General features: G+C 37.4%; 1 protein-coding gene across 1 annotated transcript; it reads left to right on the top strand.

Annotated features, from left to right (window-relative positions):
- The first annotated feature begins 11,114 nt into the window (after positions 1 to 11,114).
- Positions 11,115 to 17,557, top strand: LOC133857520 (uncharacterized). Its single transcript, XM_062292786.1, has 11 exons — positions 11,115 to 11,604; positions 13,430 to 13,552; positions 13,688 to 13,784; positions 14,290 to 14,325; positions 14,794 to 14,981; positions 15,087 to 15,189; positions 15,683 to 15,864; positions 15,949 to 16,026; positions 16,293 to 16,395; positions 16,477 to 16,570; positions 17,026 to 17,557. The coding sequence occupies exons 1-11, from the start codon at positions 11,303 to 11,305 to the stop codon at positions 17,400 to 17,402; spliced, it is 1,683 nt and encodes a 560-aa protein (XP_062148770.1). The 5' UTR covers positions 11,115 to 11,302; the 3' UTR covers positions 17,403 to 17,557.
- The last annotated feature ends 1,554 nt before the right edge of the window (positions 17,558 to 19,111 follow it).

The following is a 19,111-nucleotide window of genomic DNA, read 5'->3' as shown; positions in this document are numbered from 1 at the left end:
TGTATTAGCTTTCCAACCCGCTAGTTTCACCGCAATCCAATACTTCAGTAGAAAGTAATTATTAAAATACAGAGACGTGCTCATTCTGGATTCTATAAAAAATAATAGATTTTGCCGACCTCTCTTTTCTTAAATTCAAAATTGATTAAATTCAAAATTGATTTGGTGTTGAATCTTTCCAAAACTGAGTTTGCCGACTTTGTTCTAATCTTGGAATTTGATGGATTTTCTTTCAAAACTAGTAAAATACAAGAAAACACAAAAACAATACAAAACTTCAAACTATAACAAAACTAAGAGATTAACATATGTGAATTCAGGGGCTTGAATGTGTAACATTCAGCACTTATCAGGTCACCTTTCCACCATCGATGGAGGGGGGTAACGTCATAGTTATTGCGAAGGATACGTGATAAGTGGAGAATGTTGCACATTCAAGCCCTTTAACTTGCATATGTTAATTCCTTAGCATTGTTATTTGTTTGATTTTGTGTTGTTTTAGTGTTTTCAAGTTTTAAATAAACATGCAATTAATTCCATTGATTTTGGGCTTAAAGCACACTTTGAGAAAGCCTAGAAGATATGATTAAGCTTAACCAATCATAATAGAAGACCTAGAAGATGTGGTTAAGTTTAATCAAATCAAGGAAATGATTAAATCAGAATTTCTCCAATAAGAGTCAAAATCGGATTGGATTTAAATTTAGATTTTGCATATGTCTCAGTGTTTTAATCATAACTTTCTTTTCAAGTATCGGATTGCAATGAAATTAGTGGTGTTGGAAAGATAATACAAAATGCAACAAATATATCAGAAATAAATTTTCCTAATTCAGACGTTTACTATGCCATAATCGCCCCAAAATAAAAAATAAAAAAAAAAAAAAAAAAAAAAAAAAAACCCTAAATCTGGACGAATTTGGAATCCTTTTCCAACTTTGATTGAATTTTGAGTCTCCTACTTGGACTAAGTTGAAAATAAATAATGAATTCTAATTTAACCAAGTGTATGTGTGTTTGTGTGCAACAAAATATCTTAAATGCAAAATTTAAAGAAGACAAGATATTTGTTACGAAGTGGAAACTCTGTGAAGAGAAAAACCACTCCGAAGCAGCCAAACCTAAGAAATCCACTATCCAAAAACAAAGCTAGTTACAAGACACTCGTACTCACATACCCTTATGTAGAAGTTATACCTTTAACTCTGACACGAAGCCCATCGTGAACGCTTCCCAACCAAATCTTCCACCTGAAGGGGTTTTTGATGGATTCCTTTACCTTAGGGCCGACCCCTAAGATAGACTTCACACGAACTGTTGAGCACACACCGGCAACGGCTTGAGAGCAAGCGGATCTTTGATTCTCCCTAAACACCCTCTCAAAGCACTACAGAATTCACTGTTGAATTCTGTTACAAAATACAAGCCTAGGGCTCTCTATTTATAGGCTTACAGGAAACCTAAAACTGCTGAGATTCAGGCTCTGGTTGTTGAGCGTCTGGACGGTTTTCTGTGATATCCTTTCAAAAACAACGTAATTCTATCTTTATCAGGTTCACGTCTGGACGATCTTCGCTAAAATGCTTTCCTCGTTTGAACGGAACTCTAGAATATTCAAAAATACTAGACATCGTCCGGATGTGTTGCCACGTCGTCCGGATGGCTTGCAGAGACTTCCCAAACAGTGTTGACTTCTGAAATCTAACTCCGTGTTGAACCATGATTGATCTAGCGTCCGGACGGTTTTGCTCTGACGTCCAGCGTCTTCATCGTTATCTGTAAGACACTGCGGGGCGTCCGAACGCCTTCAAAGGCTCGTCCGGATGGTTGCACAGGAATCAGCTGTTTTGACTTGGAAATTGCATGGAATCTTCATGGACATCTTCTTAGAAACTTGTGACCATACACTTGGCATGAAATGAGACACTGTCCATATTACTTGAAGACTCTAAATAGAACCGATAATCCTGTTAAAAAGCAACCGTTACATAAAGTATTTTTGTCAACCAGAATGTTGCCAATATAAAATACTAACATAAGTGACTAAGTTCCAGTTTTTCTTGGAATCCTAGGGCCTTTGGGCCTCTCTTACTCTTTATAAATAGACCCCTAAGCTTCAAGAGAAGTGTGCTTAGCTTTAGACTGAAAATTCTTCTTAGAGGCTTAACAAGTTGAAGAGGAGAACAACATGACAGGAGACCATCCCAGCACCACGATGAGCGGCTAAATTCGTAAAAGTTTGATGTAGCCATTTCCAAGTAACAATGGTTTAATGTATTTTAATTTGGTATTTTCTATATGCTTGATGGTTGTATAACTGTGAGAATTGATCTTAATGTTTATATTCAATCATTATGAATTTTAGAAAGTCTTTTATATTGATTGAACTCAATCCTTCATATTTTTTGTGACTATGTGAATGATTGTTATACAAATGTTTTAATTGACATATGATCAAGAGGGTTAGATAGACCATGCCTAGGGAAGGCGGATTGTACTACACCCTAGTTTAGTGTAATTTAGGTAGGCAGTTCGTACCAACCGAAGATGGGTTATACTATTCTATTGATTGTATGTATCTTATTAAAGACTTCCATACCTAAGAAAGACGGGTCGTACCACATCTTAGTGGTTAGGTGGGCGGTCCGTGCTAACCGAAGATGGATTATACTTATTCTTTAGAGGTAATTTCTTGACTACTCGAGTGAGACGAGCCTTATATCATGCATAGTATGAATTTTCCTTGGTAATATATGATTGACCATTGTTATGCAGTGAGTGGTAAAATCAACCCCCTATTCTTTCTCTCATCACTATTCTCTTTACATTTATGTGTTTTACTTTTATGTATTTATTTTTAGAAAAAAAAAAAAATCAAACATTTTTTAAATTAAGTTATATTTAATTTCGAAAAGCTTGATAACAACACCTACGCAGTCCTTGAGGTTCGACACCCTCAATATAGCCCTATGCTATAAGGATTCGTACTATTGTGAGTTGTAATTTTATTATTGATATTTTTGTGCACAAAACGAGCACATTAATTTTTGGCGCCTTTGCCAGGGACCGCAAACGGTTATGCTATTACGTTTTAAAGATTAAATCTAGCTTAATTATTTCCCGTTTCTTTTTATTTATTTATTTTCTTAATTTCGGTTTCTAATTTTGCTATTAGTTTTTTTTCTTTTCTTTTTCTCTTAGTTTTTCTCACTCAGGTCCAACGCATCCAGCGTTTTGCGATCGAGCGCACCTTCCTAGATCAGTAGTACTAAAGTTACTGCATTGCAAAGAGCGCATGGCTAGGGACCCCTATGAAGGTTACCAAACTCACTTTGGGTTTGATTACTTTGATTTAGAGCCAGAGGCTTTCTTTAGATCGGCAAATAATCCTTACTCTGATTATTATGACCCGGGATGGAGAAACCATCATAATTTCTCTTGGCATGATCAAGCCACAGGAAATTCAGCCCCACAGTGTCACGAACTGCACTATCAAGCAAATTCGCAGTTCAACAATCAAGTGGTCTATCCACCATCTAACTTCCATCCTCCCCACCAGCAATGGCAATAATCTCCATATTGTGTTGAATTTTAGGATAACTGGCAACCTTCTTCCACATACCATTCTCCACAACAGCAGTCTTAGGCCACACCCTCTCCTCAGTTGGATTCTGACCTTCAAGATCAGCTGTTGAAATTTATGAGCAAGATGGAACAATATACCCCTCAATTCATCACCGAGATAGAAGCCAAGATGGAAGCTCATGTTGAACAAATCATCAACCACCTCAATAGAGAAGAAGAAGAGCTTCAAAGGCAGCGGGTGACCAATCTTGATGGACACTACATGGTGGATGAGAGTACTTCTTATCATGACCAAGCCATCACCACACTGAAGAATGGAGAAGTGGTTGAAACTCACATGGAAAATAGGAATGAGGAGCAAATTAAGGCCCCAAAAGCTTTACATTGCGCAAAAGGCGAGGAAGTGAGCAGTGAGGCTCCTTTATCATCCACTCTTATTTTCGAGACCCGATATGAACCTCGAGCCCGTATTCCAGGTGATTTAAAATTTTCAATTTTAGAGACAGATAACATTCTCTCGGTCATTATTGCTTATGACTTAATAAGAGGAGAGGAGAGTAGTTTATTAGGGCTTTTAGAAGAATAAAAAGAGACCATCGACGTAGAAAACTTCCTTGAGTATTTTCCTCATTTTACTCTAGTTCATAATTCCCTTCTTGATGAGAAACTATTTTAGAGTACTCAGAAGGATCTACCTCGATATGCGGACATTCGAAATTAGCTTTATATAGGTAAAATTTATTCTCTTTAGCCCAAAAAAAGAAAAGATTGGTGCTTCAAATTTAAACTTAAGGGTCAAAGAGCACTGAGGGCATCAAGGATGTGGATTCCGTTGGCTTGGCGGATCCCACATATTTTGACTAAATGAGTCATCTTCATAGGTTTGAGCACAGGCCATGTGCGCTCGAGTCCTCCATCAGGCCAGGGTACATGATCTCCTTCCAAGTTTATCTTCTCCATTGTTGTTTCATTTTTGGTTTATATTTTTACAACAATTTGTTGCACTTGACTGGTATTTGGTTGGAGTATCACTATCTTTTTCAGGATATGTGTTTTTACAATCAAGTTTGGGGGTATGATATGCCCCAAATCTACTTATTCAGGTATTCATATCCTCTTACTATTATGTTCAGTACTATACACACATTGTGGAGAATATGTGACTCAAGTTCGGGGGTATGAAAGAGAGAAACACTATCCAATATTTTGCTATGTTATCTCTAAGAATTTGGTTGAACTTTAATTCTGATTTGTATTTCATTGGTGAGCTTAACATGATGAACATATGATCACTTGACTAGGGAATTAAGAAGTTTTGTTATTTTCTCTAGCAGTATGAGATATTACTTGTTTCAATTTGATTCTCACAAGGACACTAACATGCAGTCTGTGGGGAATGAAATCTGAAATCAAGTATGTATATTGTAAATACTTGGATGCAGTTGGCAACTTATTGGAGAAATAACCTTGACATATAGTTAAAAAAATAAATAATATTGATCACTTTGAGCTTTTCCCTGAGTTACTAGACCTCTTGCCTCATTAAGCATTGAGTGTTCGCGTCAAAAAGTGAAAGTTTTCTTTGGTTGATAGAGTGGCTAAGTTTAGCTTCGTAGCCTTTTTTACTCGAATTAGTAAGTCTTTAGGGTGTTTTACACCTAGTGCCCTAAAACCATCTAGTTTAGGAGTCATTGACCTAACACTCGTTACATGGGTCAATTAGAAAGCTTAAGGGCGCTAAGCACTGCATAGCCTGCATATATATATAAAGGGGAAAAAAAAAAAGGAAAAAAGAAGAAAATATGTCTTGTTTGTTTAATCTAATGGGGAGTTCAACGAATTTTGAGTATTGAACCATTCATGATTGAGATTAGTTTTTGAAACCTCATGACTATTTGTTAAATTCACTGTACACTAGTTGAATCTTGTGATATCTCATAATGCCATGTTAGTAGCTTAATTTTTAATTCCCTAAAATTGTGAAGATGGAGTTTGTTTTTTTAATGAATGTGAATCATTGTTTTTGTGACACTTTAATCTTATGAATAACATGATCTTGCATAATGTTTGTGGGTATCAATTCTGGCAAACCTTAACAAGACTTCATTGGTCCTCTAGGGATGCCCAGGGATTTAAAAGGCTTGTTGCATATACAAAATGCAATCGTACATCCTAAGAAAGAATGATTTATCTTGTTGTTTTTTAGTTTTATTTCTTGTTTTATATTGTTAAAGGACTAGCAATATGTAAGTTTGGGGGTGTGATAAGTGGTGAATGTTGCACATTGAAGCCCCTTAACTTGCACATGTTAATTTATTAGTATTGTTATTTGTTTAATTTTGTGTTGTTTTATTGTTTTCAGGTTTTAAATAAATATGTAATTAATTCCATTGATTTTTTGCTTAAAGCACACTTTGATAAGACCTAGAATATATAATTAAGCTTAACCAATCATAATAGAAGACCTAGAAGATGTGGTTAAGTTTAATCAAATCAAGGAAATGATTAAATCGGAATTTCTCCAATAAGAGTCAAAATCTAATTGGATTCAAATTTGGATTCTGCACATGTCTCAGTGTTTTGATCATAACATTCTGATCTAGTATCAGATTGTGATTAAATTAGTGGCATTGGAGAGCTAATACAAAATGCAACAAATATATCAGAAATATGTTTTTCTTAATTTGGACGTTTACTATGCCAAAATCACCACGCAATAAAAGACCGTAAACCTGGACACATTTGGAATCATTTTCCTACTTTGATTGAATTTTGAGTCTCTTACTTGGACTAAGAGACTAAGTTCCGATTTTTCTTGGATCCCTAGGGCTTTTAGGCCTCTCATAGTCTCTATAAATAGACCCCCTAAGCTTCAAAAGAAATATACTTAGCTTTAGACAAAAAAAATTTCTTGGAGGCTTGACAAGTTGAAGATGAGAAGAACATGGCAAGAGGCCATCCCAACACCATGATGAGCAGCTAAATTCGTAATAGGGTGTTGATGTACCCCTTTCCAAGTAACAATGGTTTAATTGTATTTTAATTTTGAAAAATTAAAGTGACTTCTAATATAAACAAGTATGTGTAATAGTGTGCAACAAAATATCAAAATGCATAATTAAAGGAGACAGATATTTTATTGACGAAGTGGAAACTCAGTTAAGAGAAAAACCATTCCGGGGCAGCCAAACCCAGGATATCCATTATTCAGAAGACAAAGCTAGTTACAAAGCAGTAGCACTCACATACCCTTATGCAGTGGTCGTACCTTGAACTCTAACATGTAACCCAACACGAATGCCTCCCAACCAGGTCTCCTACTTGAAGGGGTCTTCAATGGAATCCTTTACCTTAAGGCCAACCCCTAAGATAGACTTCAGTTTCAGCACAGTAACAGCACTTGGCAACGGCTTGAGAGTGAGCAGATCAGCACAGTAACTCTAAAATATAACTCTCTAAGCACTATGGAATTCGCTACCGAATTCTTACAATTCCCAAGCCTAGGGACCTCTATTTATAGACTGCAGGTTCAAATGAGCGTCTGGCTTGATAAATCGAGGCCCTGTCCAGACGGATAACTGTGCGATCGGCTTTCCAAAATTTCGCTGAAATTCTTTCCTGATTTGAGCTGCATCTAGATGGTGTTTCCCTGTCATCCGGACAGTCGCACTTCAGCTGCACACAATTTCCATATTAACGCTTCGCGCGTCCAAACCAAGGGAATGGTCATCTGGACGATTGATTTGATGCACGCAATTTTCCATATATGTAGCTTGCGCGTCCGGACCATGAATGCTGTCGTCCAGACGTTTGAATTTTGAATGCGCAACTTGCCTTATGGATGAGCGTGTACGGACGGGAATCCACATCGTTCGGACGGTTGCAGCGATCTTCCCAAATCTATGTTTTGCAAAGAAATCCCATAGCTGGTCGAACACTGAGTGTCGTCCGGACGTACTGCTGAAACGTCCGGACGGATGCAAGCTGGAATAGTTTGAAGCTTCTTGACACAGAGGAAGGTCCGGACGGAAAGTTCTCGTCGTCCGGACGGATGATGCTTAGGACAGTTAGGCATTTGGACGGTATATCACGTCGTCCGGATGGATGTTGCTTGATTGATGAGCGTCCAGACTGAATACCACGTCGTCCGGACGGACGCAAGGGATCTGACTACACTGTCTTGAAATCCGCACAGAATCTTCTAGAAACATATCTTTGAAGAAGACTTCTGAAAACTGACTGAACCCTTAATTAAAAGCATCATTGTTTATGTTACTGACTGATGAGTGTCCAGGCGTTTCACAAGGCCGTTCGGACGATAAACTCGAGATCCGACTTTTACTGAGCTGTAGACTTTACAGAGTCTTCTTGGAGTCTGGAAATTCCTTCTTGATGCTTATGACACTGATCTTGTCATAATAAGGCCATTTCCATTTCGGAGAAATATACTCTGAATATTTGAAGACTCTGAACTGATACGGCATCCCTGTGAAATCAACAACATTACATAGAAGTGATTTATTCTAACAGAATGCAGCCAACACAAAAACTAACTGATTTGAAATTTTCTATATGCATGTTGGTTGTATAACTGTGAGAATTAATCTTAATGTTTATATTCAATCATTACGAATTTCTTATCTTGTCTTAGAAAGTCTTTTATATTGATTGAACTCAATCCTTCATATTTTTTGTGACTATGTGAATGATTGTTATACAACGGTTTTAATTGACATATATAATCAAGAGGGTTAGATAGGTCATGCCTAGGGAAGATGGATTGTATTACATCCTAGTTTAGTGTAATTTAGGTAGACAGTTCGTACCAACTGAAGATGGGTTATACTATTCCATTAATTGTGTATATCCTATTGAAGACGTAGCTAATTCATACCTAGGAAAGACAAGTCGTACCCATCTTAGTGGTTAGGTGAACGGTCCGTGCCAACCGAAGATTGATTATACTTATTCTTTAAATGTAATTTCTTAACTATTCGAGTGAGACGAGCCCTATATCATGCATAGTATTAATTTCCCTTGTTAATTTATGATTGACCATTGTTATGCGGTGAGTGATGAAATCAACCCCCTATTCTTTCTCTCATCACTACTCTCTTTACATTTATGTGTTTTACTTTTATGTATTTATTTTTAGAAAACAAAAATCAAACATCTTTTAAATTAAGTTATATTTAATCTCAAAAAGCTTGATAACAACACCTATGCAGTCCTTGAGGTTCGATACCCTCAATATGGCCCTATCCTACAAGGATTCGTATTATTGCGAGTGACAATTTTATTATTGATATTTTTGTACATAAAACGACTACCTCAATACGCTCGTCCATCGTGGTCAGTCTCGCAGCATGGCGATTTTCTAGTTGTACCAGCCTCGAGAGCCAGAGGAGCTCCCTCGGTATGAACATGCTCTGCTTGGAGCTCGGGATGACCATTGTTTTGGTTGGAGTTCTGGATTCAGAGTCAAAAGAAATTTTCGGAGGTTTGGGTTGAAAACTTGAGAAGTAAAGAAGGTAGAGAAGAGCTTCTGCGAGACCAAAGGCGAGAGTGCGAGAATACAAGTGAAAGTAAGAAGTAAAAATGAAATTTAAAAAGAGGCTATATAGGCGGGGCGTCATCAATGCTAGCCAGTCACACGTGCCCGAGAGTCGACACCATCAAGGCACTGGTTGTCATCACGCACCCGAGAATCGAAGCGTCCACCATTGAGGCGTCGTCATCAATATGACACCTCTAACACGTGAACCCGAGACTCGAGGCGTCGTCATTAAAAAGGCTCCTCGAGTGGCACGCATCGAAAAGACAAGATAAGAAAATCATCATCACCCTTGAGAAAAGCGGTGGCAGTGTCAGATGCGTGGATCGAGGAAAAATTTGAAATGATTGCAATGATTAATTCTCTTAAATATGGTAATTTGAATAAAAGAATTGGGGGGGTAACTGTTGAGAAAATTATCATTCTCAAAGCCCAAGTGAGCCCATGATCGAGCTCTAGGCCCAGTCGGTTCATCCGACCCGAATAAAGACTCAGTTAGTCATGACGGTCTCGGATATTTCTTACAAAATCTTATGAATATGCTTGGGTACCAGAATCGGGGATAAGCACTGGCTAGGAAAATCTATCTCGGGAATACGAGACGAATGCATATGAAATCCTCATATCCAGTTGGTCCCGGGAATGGATTTCTTAGGACTACCATGAGGCGATATGGACGAAATATGCTAGACTGCTTATCCCTAAAACATTGCAAAAGGACTCTATCCCGAATTTCTTGGGATAAGCTCTTATCCCACAAAATATGGGACAAGATACCTATTTGAACTCAACTGAATGATAGTCCTACCTGAGTTGGACTCTCCACCAGATAAAGTATAATTACACGATCTGAGGATTAGAATCCTAATTGAACTATGATCAGAGCACTCCAACTGTATCAGAACTACATGCCTATAAATAGACTGGTACCCAGGTATCAAAACGGTCTGATCTCTCTGATTTTCATGTGCTCTCATATTCCTTGTGACGCCCTACATCGCTTGGATTTGGGAATGGGTATATGCTTATATGTATATTCACACCCTTCTTGACACAACTCATTTTAAAGCAGCGATGCTCATGAACCTATCAGAACTTCATTGTTAAACGTGCTTTTGTGAGAGTAATACTAGGATGGGTGACTTCCTAGGAAGTCACAAATGGTATCAAAGCTATTGCCTAGCCTGAGATGGGGGGGAGCGTGCATAAGCTTATGAGGGTCGTCGCTAGCGGGCACTCATTGGGACGCCATGAATGGAAGAATCCCATGAGAGTCGCCAGAGGGACAATGGGTCCCAAGAGGGGGTGATTATGACGTCCCACATCACCTGGGTACAGAAATGTGTATATGCTTATATGTATATTCGCATCCTTCTTGACACAACGCGTTTTAAAGTCGTAATGGTCATAAACTTATCAGAATTCTACAGTTAAGCATGCTTCAACGAGAGTAGTACTAGAATGGGTGATCTCCTATGAAGTCTGGTTTGAGTAAGCTAAAAGCGGACAATATTGTGCCGCTGGGGTAGATCATTGCACTCCCAGATATTTGTTTATTAAATCTGACTTAGGCGTCAGAGTAAGACTCTGTCGGTACACCTTCTAATTGTTTTGTAGGTATCGAAGAAAGCGTATCGAAAAGCGACGCGTCACCAAACAAAAAATAGTACCAACAATTATAATATTATCATTTGTGTATGCGGGTCTCTCTCTCTCTCTCTCTTTATATATATATATATATTGTTTTTTTTTTTTTGGTTGAGTAATACGACACTCAACCTCATTTTTTCACATTGATTTTTACACTTTTTTTAGGTGACTTTTAAAATTATTATTAAATTAAAATTCAATAAAAATTTAATGATAATTTTAAAACTAATCTAAAAAGAAAGTGAAACTAAATGTGGAGAAGTGAATATTTTAGTCATATTTTTAGGAGCAAACGAAGCGTATTCTCATTTTTCTTGGCGCTAACTGGTGCGCTATGACACAGACCACCTGTAAAGCAAAGTCATCGTAGCTTCCAACCCAGCTCAATACATTATTCCCCAAGCTAATCTCCTCGAAGCTTTTTCTCTCAACCTATATAAAGCCCATCGAAACCCCAATCCATCACTCTGGTTCCCTTTCTAAAAAGTCTAAACCCTCTGTATCTCTTTCTTAATGGCGAAGCTGAAGATAGCAGGCACATGGGTAGGCGTGCTAGAGGTGGAATTGGAGGAGTGGACCGTACCCATCTTGAGAGAAGAGGTAGCAAAGCGATCCAACTGCGCGCCCGAGTCGATCAATTTGATTTGCGCAGGCAAGCTCTTGAAAGACGGCGATGGGACTGAGAAGCTGACCCACTTGGGCGTTAAGAACAACGCTAGGATTCTTGCCAGTCGGGGCTGCGCTGAGGAGGGCAAGTCCTTGGAGGGGGAGTTGATGGCCGAGGAGGAACGCTCTAGGAGACTCGCCCGAGTCAAGTGAGACTACCAAGTCCCTGTGCATGCTTGGCCTCTGTTTTTTTTTTTTTTAATTGAATTTTTACTTGCCAAAAAGAAAAATTGGGTTGGCTTTTTCATAGTTGGTTTTGTTAATTTTGATGAAAGGTTGGGTTTTCTTCATAAGCAACGTGTATTTTTGAGTCTTTTTGCTTTCTTGGACTTCGTTTAGATTGCGTTTTTTGATCATGTGCTTTTTAATTTTGATGAAAAAAATGATTTTTTTGCTCCTTTTTTTTATTTTTATAGAAATGTGTTCTATTTGTTGCATTTTATAAGAAAGAGAAACTGTTAATCAGTTGTGTTTATATAGGTGCTTAACTCACGCACTCTCTCTCTCTCTCTCTCTGCAATTCTTTTTGTTGTTATGGGATTTTGATGAGCAATGTGTCTCATATTTAAAATTTACTCGGCAAATCAAGTTCTAATTTTAGGGTTTTATCTAGTCTGTGGGGTTTATACAGGTTGAAAAGTTTCTCTGTATGATTTGTTTTCTTTTGTTATAGATTGTTAGCTTTGATTGATGAATGGTTTTTGGATAACACTGATTTGGGATTTGAAATTCTTGAATTGATTGAGAAAATTGAGTTGTAATGCATAAATTTAATATGGTTGTTCTCAGTAAACCCATTAAAATTTCAGTGAACTTGGAAGTTTTTTTTTTTTTTTTTTTTTTTTTTTTTTTTTTCTCTTTTTTTTGGTATGCATTTTTCATCATGTTCCTTTTTGGTTCTGTGGAATCTGTCAAAAAGAAATTCATTTTTTCTTCTTTTTAATATTCTGTTTAATTTTGTTTTGGTTCAATTTTTAAGAATCTACCACTATAAGGCCTAAATGTTTTATTATGCACAGTTGAGTGGAAATCCTTTTCACCCCAACCTTTGCTCAGCGACCGAGCATACCAATTATATGGTTTAAGTTCATGTTGTCCTACATTTAAGACCGCATGCTCCTATTTTATATGGTTTGCAAAGTGGTACCCTTAGTCGATAGGTGGGCTGTTCCATATCTTAATAGGCCTCCGAGTTGGAGCATAATTCCGACTTGGATTAAGCCTAGTGCAATAGTTTGTTTAACACGAATCCAGTGATTGCAAAAGCAGTAATTGGAAATTCTTTCTTGAGATGTTATCACACACCCACCAATATAACAGCTATGGAAAACATCAGAAAAGCTTATTACGTAACCATTCTAGCGCTCAATTAATCAGCTTATAAATTTCTCTCTGGCTTTCCATACAGGACCCCAGATTTTTTTTATCATTTGCCACATGCAATTTTCTTTGCATGAAGGACCAAAACTAAGACTGAGACATATTGGAACTTTCCGTATCTTGCTGTTTTTCTTCCTTGAAACCATTTTAAACCTCCTAATCATCACATTTTCTCTCCATTGATGAAAATTTGTTTCCCCTTGCTAGATGCTAGGGATTAGGAAGTGAATTTCAATATAAAGTATAGAGGATGATGAAATGCTAAGCGAGCAATGATGGACTTAAGATGAAATGTCTTTTTAAGGCAAGAAAATAAAGTATCAACAATCTTGGACATTGTTGTCTGTCCAGTCATCTTACTTAGTTGCTTTCACCTCTCAATGAGACAGCTTTTCATTTACTAGACCTGCATGATCTGCCACATGATAATTACATCTTATCTTTTAGATGTTATATTGGTGGGCTCATATAGTTTTGATTTTTAATAGTTGATAATGTTGATGACCAAGGGAAAGGAAGCCTTTTGTTTTTCATTGTAAAGCTTTGCTTGTGACTTTGTTTCTTTCTAACTTTTTGGAATCTCTATCACAACAGGGCAGCTGCCACAGTGATGTCCAAAAGGCATGCTGATGGTTCATTACCAGTTGAAGACTTTAATATAGAAGTTGAAGATCAAAGTGGAAAGATAGTACAACTGGGATCCAAAACTGATCAGCAGTATGATAAATAATTGAATTTTGCTCGTATTTTTTGAAAGTGCAGTTAGATGCGAGCAAGGAATTCCTTTATTGAGAGATTTAATGGTCTATGATCCCATTCTCAATGAAGAAGATTTCAACTTTTATGTTGCAGGGCAGTGATGATGGGTCTGATGCTTCATGCAAATGCAAAACAACTAATTAGGAGGGAGAATTACAAAGAGGCATTGGAAGTGCTTACCATGGGAGAGGTCAGTGGCAGTTGAATTTTTGTAAATCAATCTGATACACTTTCCATGATTTTGAATTTCGATTTCAAAATTTCATTACAGTTAACCTCTTCCCCACCCCATTCACTTCCCCCCCCCCCCCCCCCCCCCTCAAAAAAAAAAGAAAAAAGAAAAAAGAAAATAAAAAATTATAATAATAATGATCAAGTTAATGCATTTCTTGAGATCCATGTCAGAAGGAAACAATCAAATGCAATTTTTAAGTACTCCAGTTTATATGTTTACAGCTTTAAAGTTGAACTAAGGATTTTTTTTACTCTAATCTGTTAATTATATTGTTTTCAGTAATCACATAGTATCTCGTATACCATCCTATTTTTTATGTCTTAATCTTGCGTAGATGACTAATTTTTAATCTTATATTAGCCACTTTTTGTTTTGTTAGCATGGGAATTTGGTTGTGGTAATGCCCAGTTAAATATTTTCCCTGTGAATAATTCCAGTTGGTTCAATCTCTTTCTTGTAGGAGGCTTTCTCTCTTTGCAATCCTAAGGTCATTGAGGTGAGTCAGCTGTTCTTTCTGCTACACATATATGGTCCATTGATAGGATTAGATGACTGATGACTAACCACTTTGAGAGCCATTTCATTGCACAGTAGGTGTCTTTTGTCATTTGATTGAAACAGCTGAAATTCTATCTGAGTTACTGTCTTGTAATGGATACCATTTGGCTGATTTGCTTGTGGAACGAGGATTTCGGGATGAAAATTGCTGGTGACCACTAGACATACAGTTGCTTCTAGAATTTCACTAAACATGATCTTAAGTTACTCTGTGCTTATGAAATTTGAAAAATTAAAGCTACCTAAGTAAACGTTGACATGGAGAAATTTTGGTGGATTCTTTAAATGTAACTTACTAACTTCAGTGATTTCATCTTGTTGACATTTAACTCTGTTAATAACATTTCAGTTTCTTTCTGGTTATATTTTATCTTCTGCTTTTGGTTGATCTCTTGTTTCCTTTCAGCTGATTGACAATGTCCCAATACTGCAAATAGACATGGTGTGGTGCTATTTCATGCTTCGAGACATTAGATGGCTCTCGGTGGCAGGAGCACGCTTGGAAAAGGCTAGAGAAGGAATTGAACGTGCTCATGGCAAGGACTCCTCCCGTGTCAGACTCCTCCAAGCAGGTCGCCATCCAGAGCTTGCAATGTGAGTATTCATATGGATGTTTTTATTCTGTATATTCTTGGCCGGTCAGGGGATATTCTTAGATATGCTGTGTGAAGCTAATTTATTTTGAATTCCTGTTTATAGACATTTAAGACTGGAGCTGCTGGAAGGGGTGGTTGCATATCACAGTGGTCAGTTTGATAAATCGAGGAATGCATTGACCACAGCGCAAGCAAAATACTTCCAGGTTAGTTGAATACCTAACATGTTCTGAGGAATACTGACATTCAAAACAAGAGACAGAGAAATGCTGAAGAAAAAGTGGTCATACCAAACAGGTTGAGTACAGAACAGTTTGCTCTGCCCCCCCTGGGTTTTATGGTCTCCTAGATTTCACCAATGGATCTGTAATAAATCATTTTGAAATGTTCTCTGCACGTCCAACTTACCATATGCATATTACTTATAATTTGTATAGAAAATGTTGGCCAACTTTTATATTCATTTAAAAGGAGTGTTAATATAAGTTTTTTATAACTAGCTATAGATATTGCCTTAGCTTTATCTGCATCATTATTAAATTACTTTTTGGTTATTGCCTAAGCTGTTCATCTCCTTTACTTCCCTGCCCCCTCCCCCTCAAAACTAATCTCTTCACCATTTTTACTTTCTATCCAAGTAATGTACCTTCTCCACACGTTTCTTCCATCTCAATTCCTATATCCTATTGTTGATTTCAGCTACAGGTGCCAGATGAAGCCTTATCACTTGTAATGAGCATGGGCTTTAAAGAACGTGATGCTAAGAGGGCTTTGCGAATGAGCAATCAAGATGTTGGGAGTGCAATTGATTTTCTTGTTGAGGAGAAGGCAAAGAGAGCGCAGAAAAAGGAGGAGGATATTAGGCGAAGAACTGAAATCATGTGGGTGTGACTTGATCAAATTTAATTATGGTCTATTTTGTATCTTTCCTGTCAGTTGTGTTGACTGGCCCAAAAGTTTTGCAGGGAGCAAAAGAAGTATGGGATGACACCATCAAAGAAAGCTGTGGATCTTAAGATATTGAATGAATTGGTCTCCGTGGGGTAAGCATGCCAACCAATATGATTTTTGGGGTTTGTGGTTTACTGTTTAGGAAATTTGTATCTAGTTCTATGACATTCTTTATGTCTCTGATTTTTTATCTTTAAAAAGTGTAACATTTAAATAGCTTGTTGCTGTCTTTGATTTTGAGGTAACTTTAATATTAAACAGAAGATTTAGTGTGATGCCTACTGTCCAAGACCATATATGCACTTGCATGAACCCCCTTGTAGTTACTAATTAAGCTAAGAATTGCTTAAATGGGCAGGTTTGAGAAGGAGCTTGCTGCTGAAGCCCTTCGAAGAAATGAGAATGACTTTCAAAAGGCATTGGATGATTTGACAAATCCAGAATCTAATTCTGCCATACAGGTCACCTCGCATTTCCGATGAAATAGTTTTGGTTATAATTTATTTCACACATCTACCAGTACCAACTTTCTTTGCCTGCAGGTTGATATTGAATCAAGGAAAAGGAAAAGACAGCGACAAGCATCAGAAGCTGCAATTGAACAGCTTGTACGCATGGGTTTCGACAGATCAAGAGGTAACTAACTGAATAAAAAAATATTGCAGTATCACTTACGGTTAGTCTTTTTATGTCTATCTTTGTCATTTAGTTCACCCTTGTTTCAAGAAGACCTGTTACTTTGGGAACTAAAGTCACAGAACCTTCTCATTGAATTCCCTTTCACTGATTCTTCTTACTCCATTCAATATAATATCATAAATTCTACCTTTGTCGTAATCCCCAAGAGTGAATATTCTTGAGGAATTGAAAAATGAGTAGAAAACTCTGCCAATTCCCACCGAATCCATTGTTTCCTTCAACATATTGCCAAGAATCAGGGTTGTAGGCATATGAGAGAGACATAACTAGCATCTAGGGCATTTGAGAGAAACATAACTAGTATCGGAAAAGCTTCGATTGATTTTCTGCATCTCAAACCACTACCACTTTATAGCAACTAGCAGGACTCTGATGTAGTTTCTTGTGTGCAGCGGTTTCTGCTCTTCAGGCTGGTGGCACTGTGGAGCAAGCAATGAATCTGCTTCTCTCACAACCTGGGTTTGCTGCTAACAACAATTCAGTATCTGAGCCAAACCAAGGGATTTCTGGTGATAACAGTGCTAATTCTTCCATTCCAATACTTTCTGATGCTTCTAGCAGCATTAACGGCGTTGAAGGAGCGTCAACTTCTGGTGAAATAGAAGATCGGGATGCAGAGATGGAAGATGAACTTGCTGGGGAACTAGCAAAAGGGGATGCTTTAACAGACTATGACATCGAAGTTGAAAAGGAAGGTGAATCCATAACTGAGTACTTGACTCTCCTGGAGTCAGCAGGCAATAGTGTGAAGGCATCCTATCACTCGTGAGAGGACGACTTTAGGCGATACTGCATACTAGATTTATGTGAATGGTAGGATGATATATATGGGAGCTGCTTAACCGATAAGTAGATGTATGAAGTTTACACTTGCCTTTGACACCCCTAATTTACAATCACCCCACAAACTTCAAAATGTGATAATCAACCTCCCCAAATTACCAGGTGTATGGGTTCTTTTTTGGTATTTGTCCAAGTGATAGATGGACAATTCCTTGGGCTCGGGTTCCTTAAGGAAAAGGATTACAACATCAACAGTAAAGGAATAACTATGATGTTCACATATAAAATGAAAAGAGGTGGGAGGGAGTAAGGGAGGGATGTAACCGGATGGTTTTTCAGCACATGTTGTCACCTCAAGTCAATAGTGACCCAGCTAGCTTCAAGTCGTAGCTTGAGTAGGTTATTTGCTCTCTCTGTATGTGGTTGGATTGTGGCTAAAAATTTCAAACTTCTATTATATACTAGTGGTTTTTTCAAAACATTGTCTTTTCAAGGGCTTAGGTAGGCTCTCCTAATATGAGATATGATATATTGCCATTTCAACACAACTTCTGATCACTTTTGTCCACATGACAACTTTTATTACTTTTATTTATTTTATTGAAAAAAACCCCTAAAATTAGCTAGGGTTACGTTTTGGGGTGGCAAAAGATTACTCATCCTAATATAGGGGAGTAAACCACCCTTACAACAGTAAAAAAAGAGGATATGCACACAGTATGTTAGATTGGTGAGAGCAATGAAATGTTTGCTCAAAATGGCAAGACATGGTGGCTATTCTCGTTTGGTCGTAAAAAATGGGTGATTGAGACTCTATATGGAGCATTAATAGCTGAAAATATCTAAGGAGATATTAGTCAAGGTTAAGTTGGGGTTTAGTCGGTAAATCTGCTGCACGCCACCTTTGGTGTCAGCTTTCTCCAAAGACATGGCGATTGTGCTAATCTACACAACCCATGGTCATCATGGGTTTGACGAGAGATTAACTCTCTTTCTTTTTAAGAAGTAAACGAGACATTAATTAAATTACTCTTACCGTGGCTATGAGTGATTCTCTCATGACCGAGCACTAGATCCTCATCATGGGGAATCAATTTTCACCATGACCGAGAACCAAACTGTCATCATGGGTCAACCCTCTATAACTATAAGGACTATATTGTGACGGAACACCAGACCATCGCTGCAGTTGATCTCCATTATACCATTACCGAACACCAGACTGTCATCATAGGTAGATATATACTCTAATATTCTTATATACCTAAATAAATTTATCCTTAATTATTCATATTTTTTACACTCAGTATCAATTTCTAACCGATTGTGTCGTATGATTACACGTATTTATTGATAACATGTGTTCTTATTATATGTTCTCTTCAAAAGTTAATATTGAAAACTTTCAAACTAGTTTAACACATGTTTTTATTTCTCTTTTACATTACTAAAATCTTTCTTAAACCTGCTCTAAAAACTAATCTTCTCTACTAATCGTAAAACTATATTGGAGAAATTTAAATGATACATAAATCCTATAAATCCCGGGCTCATATACTCTTGCATGCTTTTCTACTATAGTCTATATACATACTAAAACATAGTTAGTGTAAATGAATTTACTGCTTTTGATAGGGGCTTACTTACCTTTGGTAGTTTAATTCCCTCGTTATTGTGCTTCCGTAGCGTTCGTTC

This window comes from Alnus glutinosa, chromosome 14 (genome assembly GCF_958979055.1).
Source record: "Alnus glutinosa chromosome 14, dhAlnGlut1.1, whole genome shotgun sequence".
Classification (NCBI taxonomy): domain Eukaryota; kingdom Viridiplantae; phylum Streptophyta; class Magnoliopsida; order Fagales; family Betulaceae; genus Alnus; species Alnus glutinosa.
Note: the sequence above shows the minus strand (reverse complement) of the source record. Positions and strands in the feature narration are given on the sequence as shown.

Excerpts from the sequence above, each read along its gene's own strand:
- LOC133857520 (XM_062292786.1), top strand. The coding sequence starts at position 11,303 with ATGGCGAAGCTGAAGATAGCAGGCACATGGGTAGGCGTGCTAGAGGTG. Across the intron at positions 11,605-13,429 it reads AGGAGACTCGCCCGAGTCAA|GGCAGCTGCCACAGTGATGT; the intron begins GTGAGACTACCA and ends CTATCACAACAG. Across the intron at positions 16,571-17,025 it reads GGGTTTCGACAGATCAAGAG|CGGTTTCTGCTCTTCAGGCT; the intron begins GTAACTAACTGA and ends TCTTGTGTGCAG.